This window comes from Ascidia mentula, chromosome 2, assembly GCF_947561715.1.
Source record: "Ascidia mentula chromosome 2, kaAscMent1.1, whole genome shotgun sequence".
Classification (NCBI taxonomy): domain Eukaryota; kingdom Metazoa; phylum Chordata; class Ascidiacea; order Phlebobranchia; family Ascidiidae; genus Ascidia; species Ascidia mentula.
This window is the reverse complement of record NC_138567.1, coordinates 3,079,244-3,098,581: the sequence shown is the minus strand read 5'-3', so window position 1 is coordinate 3,098,581 and position 19,338 is coordinate 3,079,244. Positions and strand designations below refer to the sequence as shown.

Sequence of the window (19,338 nt, the reverse complement as noted above, 5' to 3'; positions counted from 1 at the left end):
AATGTCATGAGGTGAAGATTGAGTTTTTGCCGCTTTACCAGTTTTATGTGCTGTAAGTCGTACCACGCGTTTATAGAATATTAAGCCATGGGCCCGAACCTTTCAATACAAACAAGACATGCGTGGTAATTACATGTAGCAGGCGAACGCAATTTTCTAGAGATGGGTAGAAAAAGTTTTTGATATTTTTATTCTACAAACTTTGCTGTGTTTTGGATGATTTAAAAAGTTGGAAGTTTCTGTTTCATCAACAGACAATCCTAATACATAGCAAATCACTCCCATTGTCTGGAAGCACTTGTATTTTTACAATGTACAGAAAGGTATGAAGAAATTTAATATTGGCGGTAGGATCACACACACACGCCTGCTTTGAAAACGTAACAATAGGCCTCTGTTATAAAACCCCACCCAGTTTCCGCGTTTGTTTGATCAAAACAAATTGTTACGTAGCAACCCCAGATCTGCAAAACATAGTAAGAGTTTTATTTGCGAAGCAATGTAAGACATTTTGTACATGCACACACAGCAATATACAATAGAAACAATGCATTGTAAAGGACAGAAGGCGTTTTTATGTTCACACATTTTAAAAGAGAAAGAGAAATATCAACACCGAAGAACAAAATAAAACAAGAGTAAATATATACATTTTGTAAGGAAACATTACCACCAATATCACTGTAAACGCTAAAAAAAAACATCAATGTAATTATCTTTAGCAAAGGTCAAATGTTAAGTAAAGACCTGAAAAACGAAGACGTCAAACAAACGTGTTTCTTGGTAATGGTATTAAAATTTGCGCCGACTAAAAGTTATTTTTCTGATTTAATTGTTTTAATGCGTCATCACATTTCTTTATGTGTTCGTATCTTTTTGCGTCGCTTATATTTATTACTTCTTTGAAGGCCAATTTTGCTTTTTTGATAAGATCCGTTGCCTTTTTGCGGTTTGAGTTACTTGCGTTCCATATCCCGAGGTTGAATAATAGTATGCCGTATACGTCATGTTTCTTTTCTGCACCACCATAAATTTCATTTAACAGATTTAATGCAATCTGTAACAGTTTGTTAGCATTATGCTTGTCATGGAGGTCACGATAAATTTCATGAAGTAAAATTAAACACTCTACTTCAATTCGGCCTTGTTCAAGCTTATTTACTTTTTCAAAACTGTGCAGCTGCACCACAATATTTTCTACTACAGGCAAAATATAGTTTGTAACAAGAATTCGGTTTTTCCAAGATGACTCAAGCAAGCTTACAGCAGATACCTTTAAACCTAACACACAAGTATGAAACCCTTTGGCTCTGTGATAGATATCTGGATGACCAGCATAAATGTGCCATGCCAACTCGTAAAAAACGACCGCTTTAAAAATATTTTCAATTTGTACATTTTTGTCAGCGTATAACCGTAATTGGAAAGCTGTAGTTCCATTTTTCACCAGAAATAGAAGATTATGTTTGACGACAGCAGCTTCCAGTAGAAAAGATTGGTTCAAAAAATATGTGAAAATTTCAAGAAGATTTGCTGCTTTTTCGCTGTCATTAAAAAAGTCTGTGAAAAATTTTAGATATAAAACAAGAACACATTATTGCATTAGTAACTTATAAGAACATTAGGAAATTGCTACCAATATTTACCAGTTGAGTTTAGTTGTGTCTCATATCTTGAATTGGAAGGAAAGAAGGGTGACGGTTTCGGGTTGTTAGAGGATTGTTTGGACGGAATAGGGGCCTTCGCATAGGGATAGAAAACAGATATGATCACTCCAAGTCCAATTATAATCAGTGCCAGCATGAAGTATAATCGATTTGAATTTCCTGCAACATAGACAGGCACATTATTTCCTTAATGACAACCAACTTTGCAGTATTTGGTTTCACATATCGCTACATAGCACATGTTATGAGTGACAATGTGATGTGTTAGGATTAAAACAAACAATGCAGATTAAGGTTGCTATGGTAAAAGTCAACCTGGTATTTCAACGTTGTCTTTCCTTTCTTGTAATACATTTTGGACACGTAAAGGCAAAGTGTCGTCTTGGTGATCTTCTTCCACTTCTTGAGAAACTTGTTGTCCACTAGACTGGCTCATTTTTCGCAATTTCCACACGAGCTCCCGCAGCTTAATTTGACCAAACACGGTCTGCAGGCCTACACTTTGTTTCATTATCTCCTAAACTAGCAGCTGGCTTCAACTTACGCCCTTTTGTCATTAAAGCTTTTGTTTTTTCGCTGAGGAAGGTTGAGAACAAAACATGTTGGTCATGGTTGGTGATTCTCAATAATAAAAAGGGCCTGAAACACGACACCCCCACCCTCAGCTATGGCCGCATTGTATGGGGTTGGTCGCACACGTTGAACGGTATCGGTTGAAATAAATGAATTTGTTTTCATTGATTTTGACATCCAGGAGAATATGTGAACATGTCAAGCTTGTAAAATGTTGTGCAATGGTATAACTGCGATCTCACACTACATATGCGTTGGGTTACTACATAGGATAGTAAAGTTTTTCACTTGCTGTTTGAATAAAGCATAAAAAAATTAGGTTTAGTTTTAAACACGGGGCAGCTGTGGAAAAATTTGAAGAGGGTCGTGAGGGAAAAAATTGGGGGTTGGGTTCATCCTCGTGTACATTCTTTATACTCATCCGATGCCTTGACATTTCTCGTGTTGGATGTGTCCGGATATGTTCATTTGGATTTGTGGGTAAACTCATCATATTTCAGGCCTACGCTTGTGAGCGATTTGTCGCCTTATCTTCTGAGATAAGCCCTACCCCAAAATAAAAAGGAACACTGTTTGTAACATCCAATTGCGATCTATAATATGCCGCCACATTTCTTGACTTCGGTTTAATCATATATTGTAAATAAATGTACTGGGAATAATTGAAACACACAGACATTCGCGAATATACGACTAAATTATTGCGAAATAAGCAACTTATTATGTGTTGCAAGAAAAATGAGTCGACGAGTTAATATCAAATGGGCTGCAGAAATATTAACCTGGTGAGTATTTTTTCACCCTTACTTTTCTTCCATTTATTTGGTGTCGAAATGTCATCAGGTGAAGATTGAGGTTTTGCCTCTTTACCAGTTTTATGTTCCCTAAGTCGTACCACGCGTTTATAGAATATTAAGCCAACGATCCACACCTTTCAAGGCGAAGAGGACATACGCGGAGTATACATGTAACAGGCAAATGTAATTTTCTGTAGATTGGTAGAATGAAAGGCGGTTTATGATATCGTATACTACTTACTTTGCTGTGTTTTGGATGATTTAAAAGTTGGAAGTTTCAGTTTCATCAACAGACAATCCTAATACATAGCAAATCACTCCCATTGTCTGACAGCACTTGTGTTTTTACAATGTACGAATAGTGCAACAAAATCTGATATGTGCAGTCACACACACCCGCTTTGAAAACGTAACAATAGGCCTCTGTCAAAAAACCTCACCCGGTTTCCACCTTTGTTTAATAAAAAAAAATTCCGATCTGCAAAATGTAAGTTGACTCTAAGACCAGTGGCATATTTAAGGTTGAACAAGGTGAGTGTCGTGATTTGCGGGTATTGCGCCATACCGCATGGTACTGTTGTAATATGTGCTCTCATTTGGAGCTATTGTTTCTGGGGTTTATGGTTGGCCATTGGTGAAAAAACTCGTCATATTTCAGGCCTACGATTATGACCGATATGTCGCCTTATCTTCTGAGCTAAGCCCCACACACAAATAAAAACGAACACTGTTTGTAATCTCCAATTGTGATCTATAATATGCCGCCACATTTCTTGACTTCGGTTTAATCATATATTGTAAATAAAAGTACTGGGAATAATTGAAACACACAGACATTCGCGAATATACGACTAAATTATTGCGAAATAAGCAACTTATTATGTGTTGTAAGAAAAATGAGTCGACGAGTAAATATCAAATGGGCTGCAGAAATATTTTTTCGCACTTACTTTTCTTTCATTTATTTAGTGTCGAAATGTCATGAGGTGAAGATTGAGTTTTTGTCGCTTTACCAGTTTTATGTGCTGTAAGTCGTACCACGCGTTTATAGAATATTAAGCCATGGGCCCGAACCTTTCAATACAAACAAGACATGCGTGGTAATTACATGTAGCAGGCGAACGCAATTTTCTAGAGATGGGTAGAAAAAGTTTTTGATATTTTTATTCTACAAACTTTGCTCTGTTTTGGATGATTTAAAAAGTTGGAAGTTTCAGTTTCATCAACAGACAATCCTAATACATAGCAAATCACTCCCATTGTCTGACAGCACTTGTGTTTTTACAATGTACGGAAAGGTAAGGAGAAATTTAATATTGGCGGTAGGATCACACACACACACACCTGCTTTGAAAACGTAACAATAGGCCTCTGTTATAAAACCCCACCCAGTTTCCACGTTTGTTCGATCAAAACAAATAGTTACTTAGCAACCCCCAGTCTGCAAAACGTAGTAAGAGTTTTATTTGCGAAGCATCGTAAGACATTTTGTTCATGCACACACAGCAATATATAATAGAAACAATGCATTGTAAAAAACTTAAGGCGTTTTTATGTTCACACATTTTAAAAGAGAAAGAGAAATATCAACACCGAAGAACAAAATAAAACAAGAGTAAATATATACATTTTGTAAGGATGCATTACTACCAATATCACTGGAAACGCTAAAAAAACATCAATATAATTATCTTTAGCAAAATAACCCGAATGCTAAGTTGTAAGACCTGAAAAACGAAGAAGATTGACAAAGTGTTCCTTGGTAATTGTATTAAAATTTGCGCCGACTAAAAGTTGTTTTTTCTAAGTTAAATGTTTTAATACGTCATCGCATCTCTTTGTGTGTTCGTATCTTTGTGCGTCGCTTATGTTTATTGCTTCTTTGAAGGCAAATTTTGCTTTTTCAATAAGAACCTTTGCCTCTTTGCGGTTTGAGTTATTTGCGTTCAATATCCCGAGCTTAAATAATAGTATGCCGTATTTTTCATGTTTTTTTTCTGCATCACCATAATTTTTATCTAACAGATTTAATGCATTCTGTAACAGTTTGTTGGCATTATCCTTGTCATTGAGGGCACTGTAAATTTCATGAAGTAAAATTAAACAGTCTACTTCAATTTCGCCTTGTTTAAGCTTATTTACTTTTTCAAAACTATGCAACTGCACCACAATATCTACTACTGCAGGCAAAATATAATTTGTTGCAAGATTTCGTTTTTTCAAAGATGACATAAGAAAAAGAGCAGCGTATTTTAAACCTGACACACAATGATAAAACCCTTCAGCTCTGTGATTGATATCTGGATGACTGGCATAAAAATGCAATGCCAACTGATAAAAAACAACCGCTTGAAAAACATTTTGGCTTCGTACGTTTTTGTCAACGTGTGATAGCAATTGGAAAGCTGTAGTTTCTTTTTTCACCAGCAACAGAAGATCGTCTTTGACGAGAGAAGCTTCCTGTAGAAATGAGTGGTTCAAAAAATGTGTGAACTCTCCAAGAAGTTTTGCTGCCTTCTTGCTATCGTTGAAAAACTCTGTGAAATGTATTATACATAAAACAAGAGCACATTGTTGCATTAATAAATTATAGCCACATTAGAAAATGCTACAAATGCTTACCAGTAGAGTTTAGTTGTAACATAAATCTTAAATTGAAGGAAAGGAAGGGTGACGGTTCCAGGTTGTTAGAGGGTTGTTTTGGTGGAACAGGGGACTTCGCATAGGGATAGAAAACAGATATGATCACTCCAAGTCCAACTATAATCAGCGCCAGCATGAAGTAAAACCGATTTGAATTTCCTGCAATTTAAGCAGACATGTTTATTGCCAACAGACCACAAACTTTGCAATATTTGGTTTCACATATCGCTACATAACATGTTATGAGTAACAATGTGTTAGGATTACAACAAACAATGCAAATATTGAACGCGGTTACACTGCGAAAACGCAACCTGGTTTTTCAGCGTTGTCTCTCCTTTGTTGTAATTTGTTTTGGACAGGTAAAGGCAACGTGTCGTCTCGGTGATCTTCTTCTGTTTCTTGAGAAACTTGTTGTCCATGAAACTCTAATATTAATATCAAATAATAAACAAACACAAGTCATAGCTATGGAAACCAAACTGAAAAAAATGACCCTTGTAAATTTGGGAGTATAGGCCTATTAGTTATAACTACAAACAAACATAAATAAATTGTCAGAACACCTCTAAATCGTTTATCGTGAGTGGAATACGTGTGAAGTGGAACGAGTCGATCTGGATTGGAAAATGCGTGGGTGTTGAAATCCATTTGACGTAAAGCTGTAGCTTCCTGCTGGTTGATTGCATCCGGTGATTGGTCTCGCAACAGTGCCAACATGTCGTCTTTGACGGAGAGCATGTTTGGTCTGTGGTCAGGAATTTGGTGCCAACATAATTTCATAATTTCCACCAGCTTCTGAACTGACGCTTTGTCGCGGCCGTCAAGGTTTCTGACTCGTTCCTGCACCGCCTCAAGGTTGGGACGGGCGCCAGTTTTAATCGAATTCAAAATTGCTTCTTGTTCTCCTACAGGGTAGGGTGATGGCACAAGAGCAATGACCACATATGCCACTACTCCATAACCATAAGCATCATGCTCCTTCCTTGGAAGAATAGAAATATTAATTAGCCTTTCTGGTGGCGTGTAAAATGGCGTTACGGCCTTTTTTGGTGAATGACCTAAAGCCACTTCTGTTGTTGTTCCACTCAATGCGGCAAGTTCGGCACTGCCGAAGTCAGCGACCTTACACCGCAGTCTATCTGAAAGCAAAATATTTTCGGGCTTTATGTCAAGATGGATAAGGCGTTGGTCCTCAAACAAGTTGTGAATGAAGGCAATTGCTGTCGCAATATCCGACAGCATTCGAACGGATAGGGAAACTCCTACAGGAATTTCAGGATCAGACACCATTTGCCTTAAATTTCCTGCAGGGCAAAATTCCATCACAATTCCAAGCGCATAAGGCCATTTGACATGACCGAACACTCGTATTATGTTTTCATGGCTGGCTTTCTGCAAGTGTCCAATTTCCCTCTCAAATCTGCGAATGAGATTTGTTAAAAAACTTTATTCCATATTCGACAAATTATCGTTATACTTTTTTTTGATAAGCCTTTTGTCCCTGAGTCCACCAGAAATTTTAAAAATTTTTATCGCGAGTTGATTGAAAACTTCGTGTTGCCCGACAACAACATCACCATGACCTCCTGAACCAACTTCGCTCCTATCGAGGTCACAAAGAATATCTTCGGCATCAAATTCGCACAACTGAAAGCAAAATGGAATGCATACAATAAATTCTAAACTTTGACAAACTTCATTTAACTACCTGACTCATTTTTTGCAATTTCCACACGACCTTCTTCAGCTTACTTTGACTAAACACAGACTGTAGGCCTAAACTTTGTTTCACTATTTTCCTAAACTAGCAGCTGACTTCAACTTACGCCCTTCTGTTATCAAAACTTTTGTTGCTCCCTTGGCGAAGGTCGAGTACAAAGCAAGTTGGTCACGTTTGATGATTCTCAATAATAAAAAGGGCCTGAAACACGACAAACCCACTCTCAGCTATGACTGCATTGTATGGGGTCCACCGCACACGTTCAACGGGCTCATTAAAGAAAATTGATTTGCTTTCATTGATTTTGATATCCAGGAGAATGTGTGAACATGTCAGGCTTGTGAAATGTCGTACAATGGTATAACTGGGATCTTGCACTGCATATGCGTTGGGTTACTACATACGATAGTAAAGTTTTTCACTTGCTGTTTGAATGAACATTTATTTCTTACCATAACAGGATTAGAACCCAAGCTATCCTGCTCACGAATCCCGTACGTATACGGCCCTTGACCGATGTCGCCAATCGTGCTTAAGTGCGTTCATCTTACCTTTCAAACCCCACCGCGTTTCTCGCGAGCGAATCGATAAAAGACACTGAAGCGCAGACGGTGCAGACTGTAAGCGTCGTGTCACGAACACAGGATGTCAGGACACAGGTCCTGCTAGTTCGTGGCTTGACAGGGTACTGATGGTAAAATGTTGGTCAATAGGGCATAGCTACAGCACAGTGTATGCATTTATGCATTTATGCATGAATATTACATGTGCATTTACTTAATAACTACCAACTGAAAAGACACTATATAGTATCAGCAATGCTTAAAAATTAGGAAGCTCGTTTCGCAAAAATCTCGGCTTTTAGTAAGACCATGAGTATAAGTTGTCCAGGAGACGTGCAGGGTAACAGGTGTCACGCAATATTGTGTTTCTAAATCATTAGCGAATGCCGTGCAGGGTAACAGGTGTCACGCAATATTGTGTTTCTAAATATGCATATCGTTTAAGTTAGCTGCAGACAAGCCTATATTAGGTGTTATTGCTTGTTTTTTTAATATGTTTTGGTGATGTGACGCAAAAAGAGCAAAATGTAAATGTCAGATAGCATTGGCTGCAGTGCAAATAAAGCTTGTTTTTACCTTTAGAAAAATGTTTGCCTTGGCCCCAGGAAACATTTCAGTTTGAATTTTAATTATATGCAAGGGACTTATTTGCCAACGTCGGCGCTTCGCTCATTGTCTGCAATTTTAAAGTCACCCCCACACATTGTAAAAGCACACGGTATGGTTTACACCTAAAAAACCATTAAATGAAACCAGCGCATTGTTTATGGTGCCTGTTCCACGAACGGGTCCAACACAATAATGGTCGAGGAAACTTAGAGTCGGCTTAAAACGTAGCAACAAGCACCAACTGGACTGTTTACACATTGTCACTTGTCACCAGCATGAATTGGAATCGTGAATACCTCGAAAGCGGACAGATAGAAAATGTGTTTACCAAAGGCGGTGAATGTGCTGTATTCCGTATGACTAAGAATTGTTTGTTGCAAATCATTGGCAGCGTTTTTTGGTTCGGCATTTAGAATAAGGTAGAAGGAAAATGGTATTTTGGTGCTCGAAAAAAAAACACAACCTTGGTTTTTGACATAAAAACAGCAAAGTTGTCTGGTCAGTAGTTTTCAATACAGTGGACATTATACTGGGTGTGCCATTAGAATAGTCGGTACATACCTTAATACCGGAATTAAGAACATTTTTAACCAGTAGTTAGAATTCTACACCTAGCAAAACTTATAATATTGTTGGTTATCCGAAATCCGCAGTTTCGCAGAATGTTTGTTTGCAATTGCAAGAAAAATCGAATACGCATGTTTTTTTTCCAGAGAGACTTTTGTAGAATGTTTGCACCCAGCATGGTTACATCTTCGCAAGTATTTGCAATCCTGCAACAATAACAAGTGATCATGAACACATTTTACAAGATCTGCCTCCTGGTGATAACCATGATCACCGTGGCACTGGTAGCAGCCGAGTATCTCCTTCTCGCATCCAACAGAGTCCTCCTGGAAGAGGCATCTCACATCTTGCGCAACATCCAAGAGCGTAGCGAAGCCTTTGAATCAGAAGGAGGAGTTTGTTCCAAATTTCTATTCGGTCATAATGGGAACAACATCACGGTGGCGCGGGACAACACGAGCTCCAATCAGGTTGTGGAATACTTAAGCGCCGGCTGTGACTTATTTAAGTCGCGCTACCGCTTTGTGACGAAACAAGGAAGTGAAGAAGAGCGAAACTTTCCAATAGCTTTTTCGGTTCTGGTCCACAACCTCCCACATCAGTTCGCGTTGATGTTGAGCGCTCTCTACTCGCCAAATAACCTTTATTGCATCCACGTGGACGCCAAGGTCACCGGTGAAGTTCTACAGTCGTTTCAGATGATGGCGGAATGCTTCCCCAACGTGTTTCTCACGAAAAGGAGGGAGTATATCGTGTACGCCTCGTTCGCGCGACTTAAGGCTGATATAAACTGCATGCAGGACTTGTTGGAAGCCAAGCAGGATTGGAAATATTTGGTTAATCTCTGCGGGCAGGTGGGTAAATGTCCCCATGACTTATTTGCCGAAGAACATTCGAACGTTCCAAGTTAAACATTAACTTCTGTGTTAATGCTCTACCACTAAGAGATCAATGTTGGACATTACAGCTACTGTATAACATAAGAAAATTCAACGCATTTGAAAGTAAATGTGACCAACAAACAAGTAAATTTTGAAAGTTTAGATGCAAACAATTAAAACGTCTAAATATCACTTTCGTGCTTTAAAAATTAAAAAATCCAGCGAAATGTGTTTTTTGTTTCTAAACGGACACATTTGTGTCAGGATTTTCCGCTACGAACGAACTTTGAACTCGTCCAACAACTAAAAGCTCTACGAGGAAGAAACTTCATACCTGGGTGTGACGTCAACGATGACGCAACATTAGCTAGAACTAAATTCGTCCATCGGTAAGAGATGACGTCACTGTCCCAATTGTTATTTTTCCCAAATTAGTAAGAAACAAAATTATTTGTATTCGTGTCAAATATATAGAGTACAGGACGATTGTTTAGGAATATACAGGGGACGATTATAGTGTATAGGGACCCTGTAGGTGACGATTATTTCTGCGGTCGCCTGTGTTGGTTGGTTCATATTCAGGGTTGAAGGTAAAAGAAATTCATACCCGAACGATTGAAGTTTCACGAAAAAATAATCATTGTGTTTTCGTATGCCATGAGGTACTTCTTTAAAAGTAAATGAATTTACTAAATATAAGTTACACACAACCGTTCGGGACACACCAGTCGTTAAATTCATACCGAAACGGCGTATACCTGCTAGTATTCTTTCACAGGTACTTACTTTCAAGCACTGTTTATATACGGTAGTAGACAAACATTAGGCTTTGTCTTCGATTTTCACTCAGACAAACGAAGGGCATTGCACCTATCTCCATCAAACAATATTTTAGCCTGCAGTGTTTCACAAAATTAAAAGTTGTGATCGTCAGGATGTGCTGAAAATGTGCAAACAGGGTGGCAAAATTTCACCGCACATAAACTAAAAAACGTCGAAAAAGGGGCCCCTGTTTTGTGCACATTTCTACATGTACATTCTGATGAATGTTGTTGTATGACAATATATAACAAAACGTTGAAAAAATAAATATTACTGCCAAAAGAGCCTTTTGTATTGTTAATAGTCTGGCAATTCGAACTTGTGGTTTCATCTTTATGTGCAGAGCCGGCATCGCAACGACTGGGGAAGGACGCACGGAACAAAGAATGCTTCGGACTACAGAAATACACGAACCCCCACCTTTCAACATGACGATCCGAAAGAATCTGGCTTACAACTTCTACACTCGTAAATTCCTTCACTGGACGTTTTACGACAGTGACGAAGCAAGGGCTTTGCTTGAATGGTCGAAAGACACCTACAGGTTTGTGTATAAAAGCATTTTGCATGATAGTTTCTTCAATTCAAACGATAGATGTCATTCCTCTCCCAACAAAACATTCTCTCGGGTGTCTAAACCTGTGGGCGTCGGGTCGAAAAATATGAATATATTGAAAAACTCTCCATTTTCTGTTAATAGTTGGCAAAAGTCAGTAAAGGAGTGGCTGACAAAAAGAAAATAAAGCACTGATGTTCAGTAAGCATTATCCCAGTTAAATCATGTAAATTAGGCTATAACTTTATGATCAAATGTGATTGGATGCCTAGGCTATGGACGATATTTTCCCTGTATTCTGAATGAAAAGGCAATTAATTCTGTTTCTTTATTTAAAGTTAAATTATTTAAAGTCAAAAATGTTACAGCTTGGGTGTCGTGTACTTTTTTTGCCCTTACAATCCTGTGGCAAACAAACCAAACAATAGACAAAGGGTACCTTGTGTGTCGTCGTTCCTCAACCTATTGTGCTGCGGCAAAATGTGCGCCATTTTTTCGCTTCTCTGCAAATCCGCCATTTACTTGCAGTATCATGCGTTGTTCAGGGCAGTCAAATTGCTCTGTATGATTTGAAAGCCTGCAATACGTTGAAGTTCATGGATCGACACTCATCAAAAAGTTTAACGATATTTTTTTTCATCAGCCAAATATTGTGCAAGGTGAAGTCGTGCGTTTCTCATCGACATGAAACGTGTTAATCAACCGAAAAAAAATGAAACACTTTAACTCGGGCAAGACTAAGATTTAAACAAATAAGCATGAAGCCAATAATATGAATTTTGGATTCTAATGCACAGATGAAACCTCATAGTTCGAAACAGTGGCCATCTGCATTCAGCTCACACCTGTAGCATACACCACACTGTTGTATGATACAAGCATGGTCAAACGAGGTTTGATTGCTGCGAGCACTGATTTGCATAAGTTCTGTAAACTGCCAGGGAGAAGTTTTGTTGTCAACGCGTCAGTCAGTGTTAAAATAGGCAACTGCAGGTTTGCAGGGTTCGCATTAGCAGTTCGCAATTCGCAAACGTTTTTTTACCGCTAATTACAACCCTGGACTGCCTTATCATGCGTTGGTATATCAAGTGTTGATTTGGGGCGATCCTAAATGAAGTTCAAGAGTTCGAACAAACACTTGATCGATTGGAAGTTCGTGTTTCGATGCTAATTTAATCACAGGAAGGTTGATATTTCTCGTCATCTTGGTTCCACTTTTCTTGTCATGTTTGTTAACCGATAAGAACAATATGGAGTGCAGGCGAACCTGATGCAAAACTTGAGTGTACGTTGTGCTCAAACTCAATCGGCGAAACAAAGTGAAAGACATAAAGGGCAACACAATTACAGTAAAAACTTGTCTATGTTTGCTGTGAGTTCCAATACAACGAAAGCATATCTTGCGAAATCATCAAGAAAAAACTAAAATAGTTTTCCCACGTTTTGACAATAGCAAGATATGTTTAAAATCTGCAAACAAATCTAAAAAGACGTTTGCTTTTGTCAACAGTCCCGATGAGCATTACTGGTTGATGGTCAACACTCTTCCAGGGGCTCCAGGAGGCACCAGAGACTTCACCAGCTGGTGGAGCCCCGTGACGTACATCATGTGGGTGTCTCCGAAACAAAACAATTGCAAAGGTAACAGAGGCGGATTGAGGTATTCGTAAAACTAAACATACGCTGGCAAACTAAACACCAGAGTGGTTTTGTCTTGCGCCCAAAATCACATGTGCCAAAAGCTTCCCCTTTGAAAAAAATTGCTTGTGCTTTATGGTTATAAACGATAGAGCTGACCTGGGGGCTGTACACCTAGCATATGGAAAACCATATAGTTGTTAGTGGCAGATTTCAAACATTTCTAGTTCTAATAAAGTTTGGTCGCACATTTAAACTCAGGTGCCAATTATATATATTTTCCGATACACAAAAATACAGGGGCAAATTAAAATCTTGTTAATAAAACTTGTTATTCAACTGTCATGGTATTGAGGACATCTATGGGCAAATCAAAGTAAGCTTTGGGAAAATAGAAATATGACTGAAGTTGTTCAAATTTGTGGTGTGCACAAGCATGACCCTTGGGAGCAAAAGATAAGTAGGTGCGAGGGCCTTTTTTTCTTTTGGAGATCACAAACTTATGGGTGGAACTGAGCCTTTATGATAAAAATCCCCTAGTTTTGAAGCAAACAATATTCGTGGGGCCTCTTTTGCTATTCATCCCCCGCACCCCCTCTATCCCATAAATCTTGTCGTTGATATAAATGACGATATTTGTTCGGTTTTTTTCAACAGCACTGCGCACGTCATGGTTTATGGTCGGCAAACATTTGTATTTCGTGACTTCAACCGGGCGTGAAGTTCAAAGTTAATGATTCGTGTTTTAAATTAACAGGCTACGTTCGCCACAGCATATGCGTATTCTCTTCGCTTGACCTTCCCGTGGTCATAAAACGACACGAGTCATTCGCCAACAAGTTTGATGTCACTTATGACGTCACGACGGTTCGGTGTTTGCGCCACTGGTTGGATGAACGAAGGCTGGGCAAGAACGACGAGAAAAACCCGGGAAGAAGGCCATCCCTGCCGTCGTGGATAAAATCGCCGACGTAGAAAGTGACGTATTTTGTGCTTATTTCCTCTCTATGCACTCCTGTCATCCGGATCGTTTTTCACAAAAGCTATTTGTGAGTTCATTCAGTTTTGCTACCCTGTGCTGTTTTGCGGGTGGCTTCGTGCGTTTCTCTCGATTGTGGTGTTGCAAAGCAATGTGGTCGCTAAGGTAATAGCACGGTTCTATGAACACCGCATGTTTAAATCACCTATATGCGAACACGGCGTTTGCGTGAGCTGCGTACTTTTTCCCTCATATGTTCCACTTTCACTTGTCATTCGAGATTTTAAAACATCCTTGTTGTTTGGATTATTTGCATACAACAACTGTATATTTACATTTAACGCAAATCACCCACCTTCGTTTGTAAGCTGCAGAGCCTTCTGCGAATCTCCCACATGCCAACATTTCGGGTTTCAGATAAAAGTTTATGATTGAAATTTTGCAGGAATATTCCGTTCTTCAACGCCACAGACTTTGTGCTGTATTATTTGTTTTTGTACGGGGATGAAACCTGAGACATTTCTGTGTAACAGATGAAGTTCATTAAACTATGCAGCCAACATTTATTGTGCACAGTACTGCGTGGCTCCACCTGGCGGACGAAATTGTTTACCAAGTTTACTTTTAATTTGTCGGAAGTTCATGTGTTTTTGCTTTTAGAGCTTATTTTCTTTTGTATTTTATGTTACAATAAACTTTTTTTGCAAAACCACAAATAATGCACAAAAAGAAAGACACACTAGAAATGTATTAAAATATTTTTTTGGCCACACCGGGATTCGAACCCTCGTTATCTTGGTCAATCACTTTTAACTGCCACACAGCTAAAGCTCGCAAGGTATTTACATATTTTTTTTCGTTAAATCCCATAACACAGAAAATTGTACTGCAACAAGCAGTCGGCTGCTGCATCAACATTGGAAGTATGTCGAAGAAAAAATCTCTGCGAAAAGTTACCTGACTGCTACTTAAAAGCCCCCGGGCATAAAGAGGCAGTCGCTTGTTGGAGCGCCACAGGATTGCGTACACGAAGTTAGTTCGATGCACTGGTCACCATGTTACTGCTGAGAAGAAAACTGCAATTCTTGGGCTTGTTTTTGGTTTTCATCGGTATATTGTACTTACTATTGCCAAGAAAGACTGGAGGTAGGTTATGTTGTTGGTTTTGTTGGTCAGTTTATTCATCTGTTTGTATTGGTGGCATTAAATCTCTAACCAGGGAACAAGCAACGGTTTGATATTGTGAAGTAACAATCAATACAGACCGGCTGTTAGGCTATTTTAATCATAAAAACCCATCGAACTAACAATAGTATTTACATGCATGGTTATATTGCACATAATAATGTGTCAAAATTACAACATAAAATAACCTCGTGTCAAAATGCAGTTTCATTTTAAGGAAAACGTATTCCACTGAACAGCAACATCAGTTCTTATTCAAATAGAAAGTTACGTGTAGGTTACTTGAGAAAGATTTAGTTATATATATGTAACTTATAATCTGCTCTTCTGTCACATATAAAAAACGTAACTTTATTCCGACGTTTCGCCTGTTATACAACAAGGCTTCCTCAGGGTAATGAGTATAATAGGCGAAACGTCGGAATAAAGTTACGTTTTTTATATGTGCCAGAAGAGCAGATTATTAAGTTACATATATATAACTAAAAACAAAAACATTATATTTGTTATATATATGTATTGCCAATTGCTGTCTATAGCCGCAGTCCAGCCATACGGACATGTGTGGGCTACGATGTAAACTGGGAATTGATCAAATTATTCTACTGTACTGTGGTATAAGCCGGGTTGTGGGTCGTATAATTGGTAATCACGCATTTCCGATATTAGTAAGTGATATAACCTGAGAAAAGGGGGCCAAGAGTGCATGTTAGAAAGATTTGTTTGTGCAACAGGAAACCGAGAGGTGTTTTTAAAAGATGGAAACCTGTTTGAAGATGAGAAATTGGACGCAGAAGTTCAGCCCAAAGCAGAAGAACCTTTCCTCCCTGCTCTTATACCACGTGAGTTATCACAAAAAGGTTTCTATCGAAACACAAACAAATTACACAACGATGAAAAACACCAACATATAGTTTTCTCCTAATGCAGCAAGTTGGGAATATCTGTAATGCGTGGAATCACGTTTCTTACCTTTAAGTTGAAACGTTTGTTTGCATAATCGACCTGAGAAAGGTGGAAATTTCATCACCTTGCCACGCTTACGCTTACCTTTGTGCAATTTCAGCCGAAGCCAACTTGAAATTTGGACCGGCGGGGAATTCCCCTCCCGAGGAAGAATTTGAAAGATTGTGGAATTACGTTTACAAAATGCAGGTCGGTCTTTGCAAGAATTTGTAAGGAAACTGGTGCTTGAACCCCATGGGCATAAGCCCCGTAACTACGAATATTATGTAAACTCCACCGAAAACGCTTTGACCGGTGCAGCAGTGTAAAAAAAATAGCTAACACTGCATATCGCGAAACGCAATTTGATTGTCTGCAATTTTGCTACCGAAATCTCAAATACTTTCGTCAATCACCCAAACGCACTTCGTTCAAATTGTACCAGTCTAAATACCAGCTGTATAATTTATAGTACCACTGCCCGAACGTAGAAATGAACGGAGGTCGAAATCGCAACGGTTTGGAAGACGGGGACGGTTCATACCCTGTTTGTATGATGCCTCATTTTTGGAAGGGAAACACTGGCGATGGCATGCGTTGTCTGGTGTATTCGTTTGGAATCGGCAAAGACTTCAGTTTCGATGACGCGATGGCGAAAAAAGGATGCGAAGTTCATTCCTTTGATCCCAGTAAGAGATTGTTTGATAATAAGCAAAAAAACTAAACGTAAATCTTTTCAATATCACCACTGCTCCTTATATTGATGGAGCTCTACCAATCGCGTCAGTCAAACTGATGATGACAAAAGTTTTTGTCGAAACGTCTTTAACATGACAATGTTAATAGCAATATGGGCCAGTCTATTTATACTCACCACTGTATAGTCACCACAAAGTTGAAGTCTTGCTTGTTTGTTTTGTTGGCAAGATCTTTGTTAGTCACAAGTTCCATTGATGAAACCTGTGACGTCGAACCAATAGCCCTGTCTACAGCTGTCTGTGAACCTTTTCACGACAAAATAGTTGTTTTCACGCTTGTTTGTTATCCCATCGTGTAAATCGTTTTGTTGTAAACTGTAAAATTTGCAGTAATTATCCAGTGTTTTTGACTTGGATCGGTTACATTCACCCACATGACTGTTGTAGACTGCATTTCATTTTCAGACAGAATAAGATCTTTTTCGAAGTGAAATTTAGGGACAAAATCAAAAGACAACAGATGATAACAAATAGAGATGATACGACAGGCAGTTTGATGATTGCCAAACAGTTGGATACAAACTACTTTAACAAATTCATTTTGCTTTCACCTCTGCAAAAAATGTATTCGCATTGAAGCAAGCCACTCCACTGTTAAGAAATAGTGGTTTAGATAAAAACAAGGCGACGCGTAATACGAACAAAACATCAATGTCCATGCTAATGCTGTAGGTATTGCAATGGAAGACGAAACTATTCGCGAATCCGGAGTCAAATTCCACAAAATTGGCATCGCTGCCGAAGACACCGACAACGGTTTCAAAGGATGGAAAATGAGGACCCTGCGTAAGAACCGATGACGTTTTTTTTTTCCTTTGTTACATCATATTACGACATAAGGGTATCATTTCTTTTGTAGGTTCCTTACTGAGGGAACTGGGTCACAGTGGAAGATATCTGGACTACCTGAAAGTGGACACAGACCGGCCGGGTGGGGGAGGGTTTGAGGACGAGGTGGGCAACACAATGTTTGTTCCTTTTCCGGGTACTTCGAAGCATGTTGGCCAGCCGCAGATTTGTGTATTGGGTAGAATTTAAAGTCACGAAAAATTTCTACCGAAACGGTTTGATTTACAAGAAAAAAACCCATAGCGATTTTGTTTGCTTGAGAATTTGCCAAATGTAAGTTTCTCAAAAATATTTGGGACACCGTTGAATTCTTACTTTAACCGAAAAGGCGTTCCAGCAGCTTATTTTTGGCTCTGGTAGTTAGTCGTGCAAAATTACTTTTATTTCTTACGTTAATTCACTTGCAATGTTTGGGTTTTGAGGTGATAAATAAACATAGGTAAATTATTTCGATACATATACATGTGTTAAGGAATTGTTAGGTTACAGTTGGAGACCGAACTAAGAACTCAGTTATAAAATCACTTTTCCATAACAACGCAACTGCAAAGCAGAAAATATTGTGATTTATTTCCAGATTATTCAAGAAATGCTTGACACAGGACTTTACAAGTGCGTCAGACAGTTCGGTCTTGAGGTTCACCTTCCTGGACCGATTATAAACCCCCAGTGGCTGAAACGGTGCCGCCTACTTTACCGCCAGATGTCGCAGTTGAACGACCGCCAATATCGTCTGTTCGCCACCACCGATAATGTGAGGTATGAGAGGATTATCAAGAAAGATCCAAGTTACTCGCAACTCGACAAAAAGCGAGGAATAGTCAGAGGCCCGGAGACCATCTTGTGGGAAATTGCCTTTGTAAACTTTGACCCGCAACCATGCCAACTGTGACGTCATAAATATCGAAAATAGATTTATTTTGTTGTTTTTCTTCTGTGTGTAATTGTGGGCCTTGATGTGGAAAAATCCTCTGGTTTCTTGAATACCTCGAGGATTTAAAAAACTGCCAAACAAGTATTTCACTGCAGTTCACATTCCATGGAAATATTCACATGAATCTGCGATCGTTACACAGTCAGCTTCAACGTATTCAAAGTCTTGGCTATCCAACTACTTGTCTCCGTATTGCGGCTTTGTGGTACATCAGAAACCAGATGATGATTTTCTTGATAATCAGTGAAACATAGAATAAACCTCCCTCATTATTTAAGTTGGTCATTTATGTTATTACCATTGCAAGCAAACATTTGACGAAGTTGTTTTAAATCCTTCATATTGAATGTTTTCCCCTTTGCTTTTCGGGTGTGTTCAAAGTAAGTCTATGATGGTCCTGTTCTGCACAATCGTACATATTTTGTCGAACTTTTTTATTTTCCTCAAAAAAAAGTTTTCCTCGTATTCAGTTGCGTTTATCAATAGCGAGATTTGTCTGGCTTATACATGAGTCGCGATTATTCTGTCACAATAAGTTTTGGTTTGTAACCTTCAAGCCCGAAGAAAATTTCTGGATCTGTCCCTACCTCCGGTGCAACTTCAAGTCGTTTCTCTCGATCACCAGATAGATTTCCCACTCCGAAAGAGA

At 38.8% G+C, this 19,338-nt stretch overlaps 4 protein-coding genes across 6 annotated transcripts; 2 read left to right on the top strand and 2 right to left on the bottom strand.

Moving 5' to 3' along the window:
• Nucleotides 1-465: 465 nt before the first annotated feature.
• On the bottom strand, nt 466-2,227 carry LOC145889487 (uncharacterized). Of its 2 annotated transcripts, none has more exons than XM_082980447.1 (3): nt 1,983-2,227; nt 1,647-1,826; nt 466-1,560 (listed from the first exon to the last, which is right to left on the bottom strand). In XM_082980447.1, the coding sequence occupies exons 1-3, from the start codon at nt 2,176-2,178 to the stop codon at nt 809-811; spliced, it is 1,128 nt and encodes a 375-aa protein (XP_082836573.1). In that variant the 5' UTR covers nt 2,179-2,227; the 3' UTR covers nt 466-808. The 2 variants fall into 2 exon arrangements, with proteins under 2 accessions (XP_082836573.1, XP_082836574.1); XM_082980448.1 differs by having other exon boundaries at nt 466-1,544.
• Nucleotides 2,228-4,587: 2,360 nt separating this feature from the next.
• Nucleotides 4,588-7,530, bottom strand: LOC145889501 (receptor-interacting serine/threonine-protein kinase 2-like). Its single transcript, XM_082980466.1, has 6 exons — nt 7,392-7,530; nt 7,161-7,330; nt 6,247-7,103; nt 5,995-6,108; nt 5,660-5,839; nt 4,588-5,574 (listed from the first exon to the last, which is right to left on the bottom strand). The coding sequence occupies exons 1-6, from the start codon at nt 7,398-7,400 to the stop codon at nt 4,841-4,843; spliced, it is 2,064 nt and encodes a 687-aa protein (XP_082836592.1). The 5' UTR covers nt 7,401-7,530; the 3' UTR covers nt 4,588-4,840.
• A 1,839-nt stretch (nt 7,531-9,369) lies between these two features.
• On the top strand, nt 9,370-14,014 carry LOC145889650 (N-acetyllactosaminide beta-1,6-N-acetylglucosaminyl-transferase-like). The gene is made up of 5 exons (XM_082980643.1): nt 9,370-9,996; nt 10,288-10,412; nt 11,189-11,389; nt 12,912-13,042; nt 13,797-14,014. The coding sequence occupies exons 1-5, from the start codon at nt 9,370-9,372 to the stop codon at nt 14,012-14,014; spliced, it is 1,302 nt and encodes a 433-aa protein (XP_082836769.1).
• Nucleotides 14,015-15,063: 1,049 nt separating this feature from the next.
• On the top strand, nt 15,064-18,987 carry LOC145889151 (putative methyltransferase-like protein 24). 2 transcript variants are annotated; one of them, XM_082980032.1, is made up of 7 exons: nt 15,064-15,164; nt 15,938-16,045; nt 16,270-16,358; nt 16,621-16,837; nt 17,579-17,692; nt 17,766-17,860; nt 18,333-18,987. In XM_082980032.1, exons 1-7 carry the CDS (start codon nt 15,074-15,076, stop codon nt 18,645-18,647), a joined length of 1,029 nt encoding a protein of 342 aa, XP_082836158.1. In that variant the 5' UTR covers nt 15,064-15,073; the 3' UTR covers nt 18,648-18,987. The 2 variants fall into 2 exon arrangements, with proteins under 2 accessions (XP_082836158.1, XP_082836159.1); XM_082980033.1 differs by having other exon boundaries at nt 16,621-16,861; nt 17,600-17,692.
• Nucleotides 18,988-19,338: the final 351 nt, after the last annotated feature.